The sequence below is a fragment of the Pocillopora damicornis genome, chromosome 9, assembly GCF_964200805.1.
Source record: "Pocillopora damicornis chromosome 9, jaPocDami1.2, whole genome shotgun sequence".
Classification (NCBI taxonomy): Eukaryota; Metazoa; Cnidaria; class Anthozoa; order Scleractinia; family Pocilloporidae; genus Pocillopora; species Pocillopora damicornis.
Genome location: NC_142678.1, coordinates 17,143,103 through 17,162,730, shown reverse-complemented (window position 1 = coordinate 17,162,730; position 19,628 = coordinate 17,143,103). Strand labels below are relative to the sequence as shown.

Genomic DNA, 19,628 nt, shown 5'->3' with positions numbered 1-19,628 from the left:
AGATAATAAGCCACGTAGTTGTGAACTTGGTTTATAGACCAGCACTGCTGGAAACGTTTGCAGTTTCTGTCAGTTATGTGGTGACCAATTGATACCCTTGATCCGGATCTACGTCATTGGAATCTTTTGCCCCCTTTGTTTATTCACACGCAAAACAATTCACGGAATGACAGGAATGAAGCATTGTATGTATGCAGCTATGAATGAAAGGGCCTTTTTAAGACTTCTTTTTACGAGCCCCTGTTCATATATTGCCCAAGTTGAATTCCCTCAAGGAGTGCTGAAGATATTTTCTTTACGGTCTGCCAAGAGTTAAAGGTTAGAGGGTAGAGGTCAAGAAATAAATCTGCTCAAACATTGGAAGGAAATGTCCGAAATCGGACGGAAACGTCCAAAATCAGACGAAAGCGTCCGAAATAAACATCCCAAATCGGACGAAAGCGTTCAAAATGAGACAGAATCGTCCAAATCCAGACGGAAGAGTCCAAAATTTGATGGAGATGCCTTCTCCTCTTGTGATGGATGTTTCGTCTGTTTTTCTGGAAATTTGTAAAGTTTGTTTAACTCGCTTCTCAGAGACAAAAAAAAGTTTTGGCGTCTGTGTGAAAATTTTGTCTTAGCAGTGGTGAGACTGGTTAACTTAGGTTTGTTAGCGCGTTTAAGACAATTTTTTATCACACACTTAATTACAATTAAGAAATCGTTTATATCATCAATCTAAAAAGCTTCTTTTCATGTGGGTATATTTTGTATTTTGTAGAAAATCTTTTGTATCAAGATTGTAAACTCACGGTTATCTGAATAATAGGTACCGTAATTGAAGGACCGAGGTTGTTCATAATATCTTCCACACATTCATACTGAGCATTAGTGTATCATGCAAATCTGTAATAGATGAACTTGGACAGTGACGAGCTCCTGTGAGTATCGAGCCCTTCAAGTGACATCATATGGCAGAGGGTTTATTAGATTCTGGACCATTGGTTAGCAGTGCTGGACCATTGGTTGTCAGTGCTGGACCACTGATAACTGAGCATTAGTGTATTAACCAAATCTGTAATAGATGAACTTGGACAGTAGCAAGCTCCGGTGAGTATCGAGCTCTTCAGGTGACATCATATGTCAGAGGGTTTATTAGATTCTGGACCATTGGTGAGCGGTGCTGGACCACTGGTGAGCAGTGCTGTTGAAACGTATCCTTCCTTCAGGTTCGTCAAAGGACGACGCAGTATGATGTCGTTTATGCATATCCAAAGTGTCACTAACAAGAAACTCACTGACAGCAGTTACCTTTGCGCTCTATCATATTTTAATTAAACTGTCTGCACATACAATAAAAGGGGTAAGTTTCTAAAGAAACTGGTGCTGCGTCGGTGGGAGAGCATAACAGGGTAAATTAGCATTAAACTGAGTTGAAAACGTAAATTGGCCACCGTTAAGAGTTTCGGAGATGACGTTTCAAGCATTAGCCTTTCGTCGGATGGAATGATTCGCGCTCACGAAGGACTAACGCTCGAAATGTCACTTTCCTTCGAAACTCTTAACGGTGGCCAATTTACGTTATCATCTCAGTTGACATTACTAAATTACCATGTCTGCGCATACAATAGAGTTGGATTACTGCTTTAATTTTGCTTGGGGTAACTTGCAGAAGGCTGAGTTCATAAAAAATGAATGCACGATAGTTGAAGTGGGAAAAGGCAGAAGTGTATCATTCAAACCCTCATGTTATTTTGGAGGTATATTTTAAGTTTCGGACGGTGCTTGGAAGCTGCGTGCTCGTAATAAACGTTTACAGGTTTTCAATGAGACAAAACTTTTAATTCTTTCTTTAACCGAAACTGACTTAATCGCTTCATTGACTTAGCTCTCACAAAACGATTTACGTTTTAAACTTGTGTCTTTTAAGCTGCAGATCTCAGAAGACATCAAAGTGGCGTGGAAACAGACAAATCGCAATAGGAACGCTAAGGCGGATATGTCAATAATTTTTTAGCTTCATTTCGGCGTCTTACTTGTTCGATCTCAAACGGCATCTGCTCTATGGTAATGAAAAGACTATTAAAATGAGAAAAATTTGGAACCAGTCTTTAGGTTTGCTGTGAAAAGTTGTTCCTGTTTGGTTTAGCTAAGTTTGCTTAAGAAGGTGTGAAAAATGCGATAACACTCAGCAAAGAAAATGATAAATTTTTCGAAAACATCTGTACCCTGAAAGAGGATAGGTTACAACCAATCAGGGAAAGCTTAGAATTCGATTCATTGCAGATGTAAGTGATCTCAATGAAATTTAAATAACGAGTTTCATGTTTATCAACGATAAATCCTTCCTCTATGATTATCCGTAAAAACTTGGGTTGTTTTGATCTAAAACTGAGCGCAGTTATCCACGGTGAATACGTATAAAAAAAACAAAATATTTTTCTCGAAATTAATTTTTGATAAAAATTATTAAGACATAGTCTCTTCACAAACCCACGACCAAATGTTCAAACGTCATCAGTAAAGGATAGGGTACTTTTATTTCGAAACTTTCTACCGTTCACACATAACCTTGTAATATATCACATCATGAGATTTTAAACCCAAATTTACTTCGTATTCATCAGGAATTAAAGTTCATTTAAATTGGGATATTGAGTGTCTAAGATAAAAACCGACGAGGTAAGATTTGGATCAAAACCTTCAGTTATCTCTTAAATTTGAAGAGATTACACACCGTTGTTTTTGGTAATCACGAATATTTGCATTTTATACGTGGTTTTTAGTTTGTTTATTGATTTTGTTTTGACAGGAAAAATGACCGCTGAATATGCAAGCATGACTTTCCTCAAGACAGGAAGTTCTCATAGATAAATAAAGGAAAACTTTAAGAAAGTTGGTTCATTAGGAATAAAAAGGAAAATCTATTGATAATAACCTGAGTGCACCATAATGGTCGGATTCTCTTCCTCTGTCATTTATTGTCAAGTACCGCTCTTTAGTAAAAGAAAATTAAACAAAAGAAATAAGTAATTTGTTGTACAGATCAGACGAAAGAGTAAAGCTTTCTTCACACACATAAGATCTCCATTTCCCCTCCTTGTTGTGCTCTTTCTAGCAATCCGACAGCTGTGCGTTTAGAGTTAGCAATTTATCACCCTTGGTTTCATAATTATTCAGAAAATTCTACCAAAATCGGCTCCTAGATTCACAGACAACAGGAACAAAACTTGAAAGCAAATGTTTAAATGTCGAATTTACCTCTACAGAATATTTCAATTCACTGAGAAAGAGATTATAAAAGACATTTGGGCTCAAATAGATTCCCTCATTGCTGAACAATTCCAAAGAATAGGGATTAATCAAATCTTAGTAGAAACAAGTGTTTTCCAAAATGACCATTTAAATCATCTCATTTTAAATTCCCTGAGGAAACACCAAGACCTTTTTTGGCATAAATCCCCAAAATTCAGAACTGAATTCAACATTTATTTAAGAATTAGTACGAGCAGATTTCATTGCAGATTCGTGACTCAGTTTATGCCTTACATGTTTTTGTAAACTTAACAGGACAATTTTCGACTAGATTGGAAGAGACTTTCTTACAGAATTTATCAAAAATTCTATGGCAAATTATAGAGAGATCTTAATAATCCAAACAGCTGTATTCATCTGCGGAAAAAACGCGCGTGTTTCTCTCCGTTGTCAATTTTTTAAAATTATTTACTCGCGAAACAGCTGTTTTGAGCTCCATAAATTGGTTTTATTGTTCTGTCTGTCGTAGCTCCATTCATTGAACGGGTGTTGTTTATACTCTGATTATTAGTACCTTTCAGCCAATCACATCGTTCCTATTCTCCCCAGAATAATATGCAGCTTTCACGGCAGAGTAATTTATGCGCTTTAATGAAAATATAGAACAAAAGTAAAGATAGAGCCAAAAAGCGGACACAAATTGATCGCGAAAACCACTCAACAACTGGCGCCGTTTCGAATTACGATCGCCTTGAGTCGATTTCCTTCAAAAGACTTTTTATCTAACAACGCGGAAATATTCTTTTTTTCACCAAAATTTCTCGGTTTTGGTATCAGCTTTATGTACGAGTAATATTCTATTCGAATGCGAGCTATTGAGTAATAATCTGTATTCATTCGCTAAAGGCCCGAGTCAGTTTTTTCCGCACAGAACACGGCATATTGTCGAAGGCAGCCGAGGCTGGTCTGTGATGAACACAACACTGTAGAGTCCAAGAAAATGATTGCCAAGAAGGTTAGCATCACAAACTGTAGCCCCAAACCGATCGTGAAGCCGGCGGCGGCGACCTCGTCTTCATGGCCTCTACCAAGCCTACGGCTTGTTATAGTTTGTGTTTCTTTAGCTGTCACTCTCACGATGTCAGCTATGATCATTTTTGTGGACGTACGAGCGCCTTCTTTGGCCGATATCTTTTTGTCCACAATGTATTTTCCTTTGGGTCAAGGACTGCAACTGAAGGCTCGGCGTTGGTCAAATAACAAGACCGAGTGTTTACACTTTTTCAAGACTAGAGACGAAAACTTCAGGCGCTTTGAAGGTCTGCAGTGCGGACACGCGTTCTGGCAAAGCACTGCGAATCTCGAGGAAAAAGATCGATATGTAAAAAAAATTGCCACGAATTACAGACTGTTCGAGAGGGAATCACTCGCCAGCAAGTATTTTGATGAATATTGGCACGAAAAACTCAAAGATCCATTACCAACGAGTTTTTATAACGAAGAAACTAAAAACTCTCCGAAAGCGGGGAATGAATTCCGCGCATTCAGATGGGATCCACTCGTGCCTTTGCCAACAGAAATATCCCACATTTCGGGTGCGAGTCAGTGGATTCACCGCGCCGGTTCCACATCTAGACATATCATCTACATTTTCAGGTAGGTAGGAAAAAAGTTGACACGAAGGTTAAAAGATCTCGTGGGAATTAATAAATTTAAAAGTCGGCGACATAATTATTTTCATTTTAGGGTTTGTTTTAAAATATTTGTTAAATGTTGAAAACAAATTTTTCGAACAGATATTTTATCAGCCGATGTGAAGATGAAAAGCTAAATTCGATGCTTTCAATAGCACGTCAGAACAGGCTTCAATGGCACCAAAAGACAATATTTCAACGCTATTGAAATACGATTGCTCGAAGTAATTTACACCGATCGCGAGAGTCTAGCTAGCAATTGATTTCAAAGATATACTCAAAAAAGAGAAAGAAAAAAAAGAAAAAAATTTACGGTGTACATAATATTTTTTCATTTAGCACCGAGCGTCGGCGAAAATCAATGAGATATAAATTTCCCCGAACGTCTTTAAAATAGTTTTAGGAAAATGGGCGATTCAAATATTCATTGTGCGAAATGGATAAAAAAAACGGTGCATATGAGGAACGAAGTTTTTTTAAAATGATTTTTACGTTTGACAAAGGAGAAAGAAAAAAAAGAAAGGCCATAAGGAATAATTGTCAAACACACCTTAGAAAAGCTACGGCAAGAGAAATTCGTATGCGTCCAATATCCGGTTTGGAATTTTTTTTCATTTGAAGTAGTTTGTACAGTTGTTTGCGGAACTAAAAGGCATATTCAGTTTTTGATATCGTTATATTTCGCATCAAACAATACGAAATCTGAAAAACCTGAATGGTCTTATTTGTTTATTCCATCTGATCATACAGGCGATGATAGAATGTTGTGTTTTGAAATATTTGTAACTTCTTTTCATGTGTATCAGTGGAAGAGATAGCGGTTTGGGATAAAATGAACGATGAAATAAAATCCAGTTATTTTGCGGTCAGTACATTGGGTTTATTTTATTAAGGAAAGAACAAAGTTCTAACTTCTGTCATGAATTACCAGTTTGAATAACAAACAGGCCCTGCTGGATAGAATAAAAATTTAATTAAAAACTCTTAGGCCTTCAATACAGTTTTAGGCCAGTGTTGGGTATTTCATGGATCAGTTTCTGAAATATTTGTTTGATCGAACATAACTTTGATTGCCTAAGGCTAGAGTATACTTCAATAAAGTAATGAAAGCGTAGCACCGCAAGAACAGGTTGAAACAGGCGGTTATTCACAAATGGGAGGGAAATACCAATTAACAAGTTACAAATTTACAATAAGGGTACATTTGGAGTGGATAAAACACTTTTTAAAACTCATAAATGTGGCTTAGTTAAATTGGATCATGAAAGAAACAACACTGGTAAAAAAAGTGGGTAGATATGATGGAGTCTTCCCATGTGATGTGGAAACCTAACTGACTTGCGTTCAACAGAAATTAATATCAGGTTACCATACCTCCCTTGTGGTTTATGTGGCTTGTCTTCATCCTTTCCGACCGTTATTGGAGAAAAAAAAAACTTTGTCGTCATTCTTTTTTTTTTTTTTGTCATCTTTTTTTTGTAAATTCTATGGATCATATCCCGCTCTCGACGGATAAGGAACCAACAGGTTTACTTCGCTCCCCGCTGTTCGAAGAGTTGGTCGTTCACACGCGATAAACCAAAATGTTAATTCGTTTTCCTGGTACTTCGTTTACTCTGTTTATACAACAAATCCTATTGAAACTCTGACTGATTAAAAATGGTGCAAGTCGCTACTATTTCCGTTCAGAAAGAAGACGATTTGTGTAATTAAAGAGATCTGCTGATAGTATTTCAGTGTTCCTTTTCGGTGCGCTGATAATTGAAATCATAATTTCTAATTGTCTGCTTTTTTTTCTAATGTTAGTTCTTAAAAAAGATCCCAAGTATTTGAAAGCGAAAGAATGACAAAGGCGCACACCAGGAAATGACAATCAATACCGTATACTTATTAAAATGGAAGAGTGAAATGAATGTTTTTTTCTAAGAACTTGACAGTAAACTACTTGCTTAAAAGCCTCCAAATAAAAATAACTGAACATGTAGCCTGATAAATTTTTCTTCGTCCGAAGAAATTGCGTTCAGTCATCAAGTTGAAGAACTTATAGCCCCAGATCAAGACCCCCATAACCCGATATATGTTTTTGGGCAATGAAAATGCTGCTGTACTGCGACTCGCAAAGAAATTTGTGATTCAGGAAGGTTTCGCTTGTTGTCGTTTTAAGCTTCAAATCGTGAAAGGTCGAGAGTGATTCAATATTAAACGTTTGAAGCAAAGGACTAGGGAGACAAAAAATTTTGGCTATATTTCCAAAGAAGGTAAACAACGAAGATTAAAAGACAGTAAGAGCACATTTAAAAAGTGAACATTTATCTTGAATTTTGCCAACAGGTGCCAACAAAAAATGAATACTTTGATCTAACCGAGTGTCAAATATCGGAAGAACAATTATATCAAGTCAGATGGCGGCACTGATAAAAGCTTACATTTCCTAGGGTTTATGTAAATAGTAATTATTGTAATAATGATATGATTCAAGTATGATGCACGGTTCTAAGACTGATGTCAGCCTCATAATAATGGTGACCTAATTTTCTTGAAAACACACCTTATTGCATGCATTAACGTTATCACAGAGAGCCCTGCTGATTTACATGTATTTTCCGAGGAAGATTTAGTTGGTTTTTATCAACTAGATGGATATTATTTTAATGGCATCGTCAATAGCTTAATTAATTTTTGATGAAGTAGCTGTCATTAGTCATTGTCAAGGGAGGAGGGGGCTGGGGCGAGGATATTTTGAGGGATCATATAGTATTCAGGGGGGAAATAGAGGGGGATCAGTTGTCGCTAACAGAGTTTTAGGGGGGGCATAGAAAATTGACTGCCAATAAGGGGGGGGGGATTTAAATACTGCAGAGCCTTATAGGGAATACAGGTAAATGTTTGACCATTTTATTGTGACACAATCATAATCATCTGACCCCCTCCCAAAGGCGATAAATATTGACTGGTTCCTTCTGTAGACATCTCACGGGTTCTAAGTCCGTCTTTAAGTAAGGTAGGAACATCTTCATAAGATTCGCTACCATCGATCGGAAAAAAAGTGTTTGTTTGAAGGGCTTTTCAATACCTAGAAGACGTTTATTGATCCTTTTTTATCGATGATAAATTTCATGGAAAGCTTATGTGAATAAGACCTTTACCAGGTCATTAAATATCTATTTTCTTATTTTTCCCCCCGAACTTCAGACAGGGACGCGTTTTTGCGCGACTGTTGGTGCAAGGCTTTAACAACAGTAAGGATCCCAGACTTGGGGTGGAGTTTGCAGGAAGGTGAGGACAACGAATCGCTTAAAACGTTTAATATCGTTTTGCTTCTGTCGGAGAGCAATGCTGCTCATCACTTAATTCTACTGGAGTCAGGATAGAGCTTTGTAGAATAGTACTTCTTATTCGCATCCTGATGTTACCTTTTTGAATGCAAAATAAATTTATCTGACCGATGTCTGTAACAGCGGTACTGGACCCACAGCTCTTGAAACAAAATTCAGTGCCCAACACAAAGTCAGGTCAATACAATTGGATACAGATTACACGACTTAAATTGCATCGCTGCGAGTTTAATCGTCGCGTTTATTCTCCCTAGGTTGGCTGGTGTCATGGCAGAGCTGATAGAGGAAAATGAACCCACCCCCCTGCGGAAGTTTCTGTTAAATGTACAGTGGGGTATACGATACTTTATACGAGCCACGCCCCTGCTTTGTGCTCAAAAACGTAAGAAATATTGTTTCAACAAGTTTTAACAGCATTAGAATTCCATATGAATAAAGGGGGGAAGTTTCGAAAGAAACTGTGGTGCTACTTTGGTGGAGGAACGTAACAAGATAATTTTGGTTTTATCAGCTGAGTAGTTAATGTAAATTGGCCATCGTAAAGAGTTTCAAAGCTGACGTTTCGAGCGTTAACCCTTCGCCAGAGCGGAAGGGCTGCCGATCTTGACGGTGGCCAATCTTTAACTCAGTTGATAAAACCAAAATGATCTCAAAGTTCCATATGTTCGCTCCAATAAAAAGTACTTTATATTTCCCGCACTTTTTGCACGACCTAGGTTGTCCCTGGCACTCCAGCCCTTCGTAGGAGTTCCGGGTTGTAATACACCTTCAGGTGACTCTCTCCGTTTCCAAATCTTCTTTCAACTGTTTTATTGAGATGACTTGCACTGATCTACACTAGCAAGAACAATTTTATTATTCTGTTCCTTTTAGCTAGTCCTACGCTAGGCAAGGCAGTCCACCAGATACAATTTTTGTGTTCTGTTCTCTTAGTTAGTCCTACGCAAGGCAAGACAATCTATCAGATACTATTTCGTTAAGATAAGATCACAATTCCTCGTGTTAACACATATTCTGACAAATTTTTATCTACACCTAAGGTTGAGGCTGTCTCCATGGCTCTGTTTTAGTTTAGAAAAGGAACTCATTGTTATCAAGCTTTCGTGAGTTCATGATATTAGATACGAAAAGGAGAACGCCAAAACACAATTTACAAATACAGTAGTTCTATCTTACGACAGTTTTCAATGATCCTCGTTGTTGTTTTGAAACAGAAGGGAATCTCATTCCCAGAGGTCACGTTCCCATAATCCATGGCAGGTCGCAAAGTGGATAAGCTGAAATAATTTATGAACTTACAGATTTTTCCTTAAATTTAATTTTCCGATTTCTACCATGCCTTGCGTTTATTCCGTTGTTTTTTGTTTTTTTCTAGTTTCCACGGCGCTGTCTATTCTCTCTCAATGGACAAGCCAGCTGCTTAATTGTACATGGTCTTCACTGCGCATGTCACTTACCTCTCAGCTATTTGCCTGCTGGAGGCATTTGATTGGTGCGTACACGATCCTTTGATTAAACAATTATTCGTCAAATGGGAAGTCAAAATCGTCCATAAATCTTAACATTCCTTGTGTCTCTTTCACCCTCAGGTTCAGGGTTAGGAGATCTGCATTTCTTTGGAGTGGCCATGTTGCTGCTGATTCTCCATAAGTTGCACATGGTACTTACGGTAAGTTAATCATCGATGTAGACACATTACGATCAATGGAAATATTATGCATTTATTATTCCACTTCTATGTTATTTAACCAAGTGAGATCATGAGGACGCGCAAAATTAACCACGGGGGAGGGAAATTGTTTACGACAAAATTTCAAAGCCGAAATCGGACACAGGTAGTGGGTAGTTGACTCAATGTCCGAAGTTTGGCGGTTTGTTTACATCAGAAGTCACGTGACACTACACGTGAAATCTGAGGCCGAAAAGGTGAATTACTGAACAGCCGTAGAGCAATATGGCATCCACTTGTTAAATAGTGTAAGCTTTCCTTCATTAGCGCTAACCGTCTTCGAACAACCAAACTAAAAGACTTCTCAGAAATGCAAAGCACCAAAGCTGGAAGATAAAGCTAATTTTGCTTTTCTTTGTTTTGCTATTTTCAGCCATATGATCAGATGGACTTCTCCCAAGTCAGGTGTCAAAGCATGTTAATGTCAGCCATCGAGAGAGCCCGAAGACAAAATTTGCTCAATCAGGATCTGTTTTTACAGCCAAACTAATGAACTTATTCTTACCAGTGAGAGCAAACAAATTAGTTTGTATTAATATGAGAGAGCTTTTAATTTATTGACAAATTCGAAATTTAAATAAACCACGTACATTATGTACCAAATATTGCTGGAAAATAAATAAAGTTGATGAAGCTTTCAAAAGCTTCTAGTTACAGAAAAAGATATATTTTCTTTCAAAGATTCTGGGTTATCCCGTTTAAGAGACCAGATTGCGCTGCTTCAAGAACTTGTCTCAGCTCCTGTTGCTCGAGAGGTTTAGTTGCGATATTAGTTCGCAGAAGTTCGTCAGGTTTTCCTGAAAATTCGCCAACTTTCCTATCAAAAACACTCTCTTTACTAACAACTTGGAAATTTATAGAGAAAAGTGTGGGAAATATGTATACTGGTGTTAGCATATAGAGGGTTAACAGAAGTGTCTGTTTCAAGACTTTTTGACAATGGCACGTTGGTCAGACCCGGTCAGTGTCCGTTCAATTAACAGGTCTAGGTGCTTCAATAATGGGTGACATAATCAAATCCATAATCAGTGATAACAACACGGATAAACTGACCAGTTAGTTTTACACGATCAGGACATAAAATACTCGACTGGCAGCAACTCGTCACTTGACTCTGATGATGACTTCCGCTCAGGTTGTCGAAACGTCAGTCACTACTACCGATAACAGTTCTTCTCAGGACTACACTCACCTGGAAGAACAGATTACACGATCAAATGCCACCCCCGGGTTCAAATTAAATGCAATTCGCACGTCATCTCCCCAAACTATACAACTAGTGTTAACAACTGAGTTGAAAACGTAAATTGGCCACCATAAAGGATAAAAAGCTGACGTTTCGAGCGTTAGCCCTTCAATCGCTCAGACGAAGGGCTAACACTCGAAACGTAAGCTTTTTTACCCTTTACGGTGCCAATTTACGTTTTCAACTCAGTTGTTAACACTTAATTACCTGCTATACTTTCCCACCAACGCAGCACCACAGTTTCTTTAGAAACTTACCCCCTTTATGCAACGAGTGGATTATTTACTGTTGCAATTCGTGTAATGACCGCTGAACACAACTGGCTGCAAAAGCAATTTAATTTATGAAACCAACTTAAATGTCTTAAAGTGGTATCTTGTTTATTTGAATTGATGAAAATTCATCCCATTTTCTTACAAAATCACTCCATTTTAAACACGTACACGACCGTGCCTAAGCATTATTCTTGTTTAGATACAAAATTTAGCAACCAAGAGAGGTATAACGAAACAATTAGTAATGAAATAGTTTGATTTCAATCAACCGCTACTAATTCATAATCGCCATTTTTCCTAATTCCTCAGATTAATTATCTTGGGCCTAACATCCATACTGATTTGGAAAAATTTTCTATTGAAAACGAGCTTTAACGTTATCTCTGGAAACTCGATAAATTTGAGAGTAGTAGGAGCTTTTCGTTTGTTTTTTAGCGTGATAACTGCATTCTTAAGCGTATACCCAAGGATGCAGTCAAGGATTTTTGCCGCTGCCGATCGTTGCGTTTTCAAGATTATTTCTCCTATTGTTGTCGGGGCTTCCGCAGTTTATGTTACCTCTTAAAAGAATATGTTGATTACACTCATAATCTGATCGGCGAAGTGCACTAATACTGAGGACAGATTATATGAGCGGTCACCAAGCTCATTTGAGGATGAGGATGGTGTCAAATGCCAAGCAACCTGTCTCTGCCATGTGACATATTCCTTACTGCGTGCTATTTACGTTGTCACTTTTATTTTCCCTATCATATAGATATATTTTCATTATTTCAAATTCCTCTCTTTGCTTTTCCATAGGAAGCTAAACAAACATCGGCTGTGGCAAATCAAACCCAATACAGATAACGTCAAAAACGAACGACATGACCTGCTCAGCTCAGGATATAATTTGTAGCTGACCAGCAGCTATTAAAGACAACAATAGAAACCGTTCTGTGACTAAGAGAGCATGCGCGAACGCACTTGCAGTTTATATAACACATTCAGCTGTTTGCGATGGCTTCACGAGATGCTTTGGAGAAGTCACTGACAATTGTATAGGGTGATGCAAACCAAGCTTCTCTCAATGTTCCGCGTTATTTATGAACTGGAATCACTTGAAATACTGATCCAGATGCTGGAGAAATAAAAAGAAACAAAAACAGAAAGTATTAGACACGTTTATCATGAAAACATGTCCCTTTTTCTTTTAGGTTAGTGTATGATTTGGATCACGTTTCGGTGACAACATGGATCCAGTTATCTTCGCCTGATACCAATACTCACCAAGACCGATTTCCACGCTCGTCAGCGCGTTCAGATTCATAGATCTTCCCCCCATTCCGTTTGCCATCTTTTTCTTTGACCGCTTAACGCTCGGTGAGTTTCGGCTTAGCGTCGATGATTTTCGACTGGTCGGAACGGGCGACGATCCTCGTGAGCGCCCACCACTCGTAGGTGACGCGTTTCTTGACCTCGAAACGGGGGACGTTGGGCGTGAGTTCGGACGGGAGGAAGGTCTGGAAGAAGGCCGTGACCGGGAATCGTACGGTGTGACATAAGTAGCTGGATGTGACCGACTCAAACTTGGTGTTGTTGGCCTGGATCGAATGCTGGGTGACCTGTTTACTACGGGTCGTCTGGAAGCTTTGTTTGGTGAGCTATGCCCAAGGCTTGTGGTAGAAGTGTTGAGATTGAACGACGAACCTGAAAGATTTCCCAACCTGAAGTTTGGTTTGGAAGTTGATCTTCGATCGGGACTAACGCTTCCTGCTCGACTGGAGCCGCGGCTCGATCTTCGCGAGCGAGGTCGGCTTCTGCCATTTGAACTGTTGCCGACAATTTTAGAATTTCGAAGCTGTTTATCCTGTTTAGCGAGGCGTTTAGCAATTTCTTGAAATTCGGAGGGTAAGTTACTGTATGCCTCAACCCCATGGGTGTCCGTTCTGGGTTCTACCCGTTTAAGCCGCTGACCCAATTTACTTTGCTGAATCTAAAATAGGAGGAAAGAAAAGATGTTAGTCGGGTAAATAAGTTGATTTATGACATATGGCTTCTCGTAAAGAAAGTTGCACGCGATTCAAGAAACAAAAACTAATTATGTGTGTTTCCTACCCAAAGTAAACATCAATATGGGGAGAGCTATCGTCGAAAGGCGCACAGCTTTGAATCTTATTCAATTTACGCGAAAGATGCTCAGTATGGAAAACGGCACAAACCAGAATACAGACATGGCAAAAAAAAAATGGAAAGGGCCGGGTGTTTATCCGGCGAAGAGGAGTTCATTTTTGTTCAGAATTACAACCTGTTTCTTTAAAGAATATCGAGATCCAATTCTCCTAATAACATGATTGAACTATTGATCAGAACGAGCTTAATTTTGAAAGATGGGCTTAAACAGAGTTGAACTCTTTTTTCATCTTTGTACTGATTAGGTCACAATGGGGTGACGTCTCTTGACGGCATATGGTTCAAATTTTGGCCGTTTTATGACTAACGGTTAAAATTTGTCAACTTTTATGCCTTATGGCTAATTTTACCGTTGTACGGCCAATAGTTAACTCCTTTGAGACCCAACAATTACCTTCACTCGCCCCCCTCCCGGTACGTGTCCAATATTGCTGAACGAATTTACTTTAGACTTCGCTTTCTTGTTAAAATCCATTTTCTTCGATTCGATTGTCTTCGCTCCTGAGAGAGATTGCGAACAAAATGAAAATAACAGATAAAATAAATAAATGAATGAATAGATAAATTGAAATCATGACAAGTATTTCCTAGCTAAATGCTCACCTTGTTTAGATTTCAGTTGTTGGGATTTCGCGTCCGATGCTTTAATACTTACACCTTGTTGCTGGAAAATATTGCGCACGAAAAGAAGTTAATGAACAGTAGTAACAAAGAATAACTGAATGGCACCACATAAGACTCTTAAGTTTATTCCAAAGCGTTTCAGTAGATCCACCTGTGATTTTGACTCAGGTGGGTCAATTAAAAATATTGGGTAAGCACAACGTGAGTGGTTTTTTTTGACATACTTACAGTTATTTATATCTTCTAACGATTGGAAAAAAGAGGCCGGGGTAGGAGAACTTATCTCAGACTAATAATATTAAAAAAAAAAAAAATTGAGGAAAACCAAACAAGGCAACACCAGCCAAGAAAGATCGATAATTGAGGCAGCAGCGAGTGTAATATCGAGTATAAAAGACAACGAAGAACTGGCATCGAAATAAGCAGAGAACTAGGGTTTCTCTCTCTTTGTAATTTCTTGGCAACAAGTATTAGCATTAGTTGGTAATCTGTTTTAAGCAGGCGACGCCTTGTGTTTGTTAAATACAACCAACCAGGTGATAGAACCTTTTTTAATGCAGCTTTGAAGGCAATACAGGATTACTTTGGTTGGTAGAAAAATTGCCATTAAGTTGTTTGAATATTACCTGCATGAAAAAAAGAAAAAATTCCTTACCTGTTTTGCTCTGCCGTTTTGTTTTATGAATGAATTTGAATGTACTTCACCATTTGAAACCGACTGATGCATATCTGTGAACAAAAAAAGATTGATACTCGGCGTTTCCCTTTTCATTCTCTCATTAGGCGATGCAGCCTGTATTTGTTTTTTTTTCTATCTCAATTGTTTTGGAGGCCACGTAATCTGGTCGAAATCGTACTAGAGAGAATCACAATATAATTATTTGATTAACTTATTCTGGCATTCTCTCATGTTCATTAAGATATTCGAGGAAGAGCCAGTTTATTTGGAAAACACTGATCGATTGAGACAACAATTATTGCACGGTCAAATATACAAATATCAGTTTCGCTAGTGTACAGTTACCATTATGCGAGTTTCGATTGTTTTGAAGGATTTTTTGGCACTTATCTTATCCCTTATTTTTCATTAGATTTAGCTTACTTTTCTTCACTCCCATTCTTTGGTTCATTTCGGTTGCGGACATGCTGTCGTCAGTTATGTATGAATCCAAGCTGTTTTTTCTGGAGCTACAAGGAGTCTTTGAGAAAGCTTGTTCTGTTGTCGGGGAGTCTGGGTAAAAATCCAAGTCACTCTTTCCATCACGTGATTGCGATAAGAACCCGGATGTGGGTATTTCGCTGTCTGTAAACACGTCTGAACTCAAATCTGACATATCAATGTTTAATTCGTTGTAGTCTCCATTATGCAATGTCTCATTTTGCTCATTAACATAGAGTAATGTCCGATTATATCGGTTCATTCTTTCAGGATCCTGCATTTCTCCTCTTTTCGCGTCAAAATTCTTATTTCCAGTTTCATTTCTTGAGCTCACGTTAACCTCCGTAACTTCTGGTTCGCAAATAATCTTCTCCTCAGACGTCCTAGTTGGGTAATTTTCAATTCTGGCCTCAATATTTGGTGTTACCTCATCTTTTAATTTTGCCAGATTTTCGTTTGCTGGTGTGGTCCGAATAGGAGAGTAATCTCGTACCCTCGCGCCATTTCCAGACGACGAGTTTTCCTGCCGAAAGACAGTCTCCCCCGAAATCATCTCTTCGACGTTATGCGAAGGACTGTTACAATTGTTAAAATCCGTTTTCCATGAGTCAACCTTTGCTATACTATCGGCAATACTCGAAGATGTTGGGTTACTTTTAGACAGCTGAGTTGTTTCATCATCTGCCACCCTTAATCGTTCCAAAACCGCGTGAATTTGCAAGTTAGAATTTATGTTTCCATTTTCCGGCTTACTTTTAACCGCTGTCTCTGTCCTACCCTGAGAATTTTTCTCGTCAACTTCTAAGGTGCTTTTCACCGGTGTACTCAAAATCCTCGGTGTCATATCCATAGTGCCAAAATTTGCGGATAGCGCGCTCCGTGCTGGCGAGTCGTTCAAAGAACTTTCCATAGTATCGTTCAGAATTTGGTACGAATACTTGCCACTTTTCACCTTTTTTCTTGGACTTGTTAGAGCGATGTGGTCATCGTAGAACTTGATATTTCCTCCCATGGAATACTTAAACTTGATACCTTCTGATTCATACGAAACAGAAGAGCCATCTTGAAGGTTCTGAGGTTGCTCTTGGATTCTGACCTCATCAAGATAAGGAAGGTATTCTTCATCGACAGCAAATGCTTCCTCTGGAATAAGAACTGCTCTATCGCCTTTCGTTTTTCGGTATCTGGGTAAAAAGAGAAAACAACAAGACTTAGGAGTACCAAAATCCTTCTTTGCTTTCCTCATATACTGAATATGCTGTGAAAATTTCAGCATTGATGACACGAGGCAGTGGATTCGTGGTTGTAATTTTACTTTGAAAGGATATACAGGATAGGAAGAGAAGTTACAACCCTGCTTATGATTTGTGCTTCTTTAGTGAAGGTGTGCGGCTGACCTCTATGTTGTTGGCTTCAGTTTCCGTCGGGGATTTTGCATTTGAAAGCGATGCGGATAGCCACTGGAAACCAGTTGTACCGAAATTAAACTACGATCTTAAGAGACTGTCCTTAATCTATTCCCAAATGTTTGAAGCATTGAAAAAGTCTGCATAAATATATCAAAAATTGCAAAATGGCACATTGATAAAAAATATTCCTTCTCGAGAAACAGAAATTACAATTTTGAACCTTGCAGTGAATAAGTAGAAATATCAATACGCAGCAGCGGTTAAAATTTCCTCGAACTGAAAGTACATGCTCATACGCAGCCGATGTAACACATGAATGTACATTTTATGATATAGAGTATGTACAGCGAGTGTAATTTTACTGACGTTGAACGTAGTTATTAGTAGACTTTTTGGATATGTTAAGAGGCGAAAAACAAGCAACAAATGTCTTCCAATCATCAAATTACCAGCCGCTAGTTAATCCCAGGAGTAGTATTTCATATCAGTCATATGTGCAATGTGAGGTTTTCAGACCGCGACAGGTTTTGAATAATGATAAAGCTGAATGCTCTGTGATTAAGATCCGCACTAATAACAATATCCTTCCACTATTTACAGTTGAAAGTTCATTTGCTAAAGGAAGAGTTACCGGTATTTCAACGAAATTTTGAGTTTAGCTTAAAGGGACGTTCAGTGTTCTGTGTTCAGTGTTCAGTGTTCAATGTCTAAACAAAGATGATTTATAATTCTTGCGATTTCAAAGTTGCTCAGTTACCCGCATTACGTTTCATTTTTTCCTATGATTGATACTTTACCGACGAAAAAATTACCCAACACAATAAGGCTGTAAAATAAATCAATACCTTACTTATTTCTTTGTTGGTAGAAATGTAAAACTTGTACCGTTTGGTAGCCGTTGTGTTAGTGACAGTGAATTTACGTATTCGGTGCACCACTCGACCGGTATACAAACTTTAGCAGGTGCTGCTAACTGGCACATTGAATATGTAAATTACTGTTGTTAATTCTCCAGTGTATAAAATAAGTGACAAAGCCTTGAAAGTATGGGAAAAAGTATGAATTGTTTGCGACCAACCAATATAGCGCAGTTACGAATATGTTTTTCTTCGAAGTACTTTGGTTTAGTACCGTTGAGCTGCCGTCGTCGTAGGAATCGTGCAAATTGAAAACACAACCTTCTTCACGTTGCGGTTAACTCCAACCTCCCAACTGCATCTCTCATTCCTAAAATTAGCGTCGAAACTACGTAGAAAAAGCATGCATCACAGGCAGGTTTTGGCGCGACCTTTGACTATCTTAGGTTATGGTTGAAAAAAAAGGGAAAAAAAAATTTCCGAAAATATCGAAAACGCAATATTCTCTGTCTGGATTTATGTCTATTTGCAATATATCGATTCGCATGAGTTGAATAAATTTTGACGATCGTTAGCGCCAGTTTAGAAAAGTCTGTTAAATACGGCTCTAGTTAAATAGTGTACGATGTTTAGCCTCCATTAATCCAAACAACAAGCTTTTTTACAAATAACCGGAAAAGGTATTTTATAACTATCACTTTCACTAAGATATCAAAATTTGATCACTGTTCAGAAGCAGCGCAAAAGCCGGAAACAAATTCAGTTTCATTTCTGAGGAAAATCCGAGGATCATACGATTGGTACCGAAGAGTGGGTCAACTCAGCAACGTGCCTTACGCTGAGATTACTTAAGATTACTCATGACCATGATGTTTTGCTAAAATGGAGTGAAGAACCATATCTGCGAAAAAGTACACGTTTTTTTCCGTTATAATAAATTTTTTGGATAAGCTGGTCTTTATCAACTGAGTTGGTGATGTAAATTGGCCACCATAAAGAGTTTCTAACTAATTTATTGTTTCGGTAACTCTTTTGCAAACACAATTTTTTACCTTTTCATCGAGTATAAAGCATTAATTTTAAGACTGGAGAGACTAGTTTTAAATCCATTCTAATTAGAAGTACGCTTTATTTTTTGAGAAAGAAAACCTGATAGGTTAAAATTTCAGATTAGCCGTAAAGGTTAATTTAACGCTTTCTCATGAAGAAGCAAATCTCCTTGAATTGTAAATAACACGATATGCTGTGTTCATAATCATCTCGCGAACATTGTTGGCAAACCTGACAACAATTTGTTTTAAATTCTACACTTTTGTTAAAGTGGATGGACATTGCCTTAAACTGGAATAAGTTTCAACTTAGCCAGACCGTCAATGGAATCGTAATTGGCGAGAGCTAAGAACTCCTCATGCGTAAATCACATGATCTTTTTTCAAATAATCCATTCCTCTCTGTACATAACACATCCAACTTACCTTTGTAATTTTTTATATTCCCTAAGATCTTTGTAACTTGGCCCAAAAGCGTACAAACTACAAGAGAAATGATCAGTTTACTTAGTGCTTTATCAAGCTTATTTGTAAACTACACTAGGTAGTGGAACGTAACTTAGAAGCGTTGAAACCAAGTACGAGAAACCAACCCTAATGCTGTCCACATTTTTCGCCGCTGATGGGATGTTGTAGAAGTTCTTATCAATCGTAGACTTCTTGTATGGAATTTCAGCTAATTTAAGTATAAAGCAGGATATTGTAAGGGGAAGATTACAGATTACGTGGCGGTGATCTACCAAGAAGGTCAAAATAGTGGAAACAAAGCAAAGCGAACAGGTTTTGACTGGTAACACAAAGCAAAACCACCAGCCCGAAACTTTTGACAAATGCGTAAGGTTCGT

At 38.2% G+C, this 19,628-nt stretch overlaps 2 protein-coding genes across 5 annotated transcripts; one reads left to right on the top strand and one right to left on the bottom strand.

Moving 5' to 3' along the window:
* Positions 1-3,454: 3,454 nt before the first annotated feature.
* Positions 3,455-10,654, top strand: LOC113686865 (uncharacterized). Its single transcript, XM_027204543.2, has 6 exons — positions 3,455-4,890; positions 8,121-8,204; positions 8,518-8,645; positions 9,639-9,755; positions 9,853-9,932; positions 10,366-10,654. The coding sequence occupies exons 1-6, from the start codon at positions 4,235-4,237 to the stop codon at positions 10,480-10,482; spliced, it is 1,182 nt and encodes a 393-aa protein (XP_027060344.2). The 5' UTR covers positions 3,455-4,234; the 3' UTR covers positions 10,483-10,654.
* Positions 10,655-11,554: 900 nt separating this feature from the next.
* LOC113686867 (uncharacterized) lies at positions 11,555-19,580 on the bottom strand. 4 transcript variants are annotated; one of them, XM_027204545.2, is made up of 8 exons: positions 19,377-19,580; positions 19,210-19,266; positions 15,412-16,652; positions 14,965-15,038; positions 14,289-14,349; positions 14,080-14,186; positions 12,783-13,488; positions 11,555-12,633 (listed from the first exon to the last, which is right to left on the bottom strand). In XM_027204545.2, exons 1-8 carry the CDS (start codon positions 19,391-19,393, stop codon positions 12,593-12,595), a joined length of 2,304 nt encoding a protein of 767 aa, XP_027060346.2. In that variant the 5' UTR covers positions 19,394-19,580; the 3' UTR covers positions 11,555-12,592. The 4 variants fall into 4 exon arrangements, with proteins under 4 accessions (XP_027060346.2, XP_089037443.1, XP_089037444.1 ...); XM_089181317.1 differs by lacking the exons at positions 19,210-19,266; positions 19,377-19,580 and adding an exon at positions 17,723-18,087; XM_089181318.1 differs by lacking the exons at positions 19,210-19,266; positions 19,377-19,580 and adding an exon at positions 17,728-17,855.
* Positions 19,581-19,628: the final 48 nt, after the last annotated feature.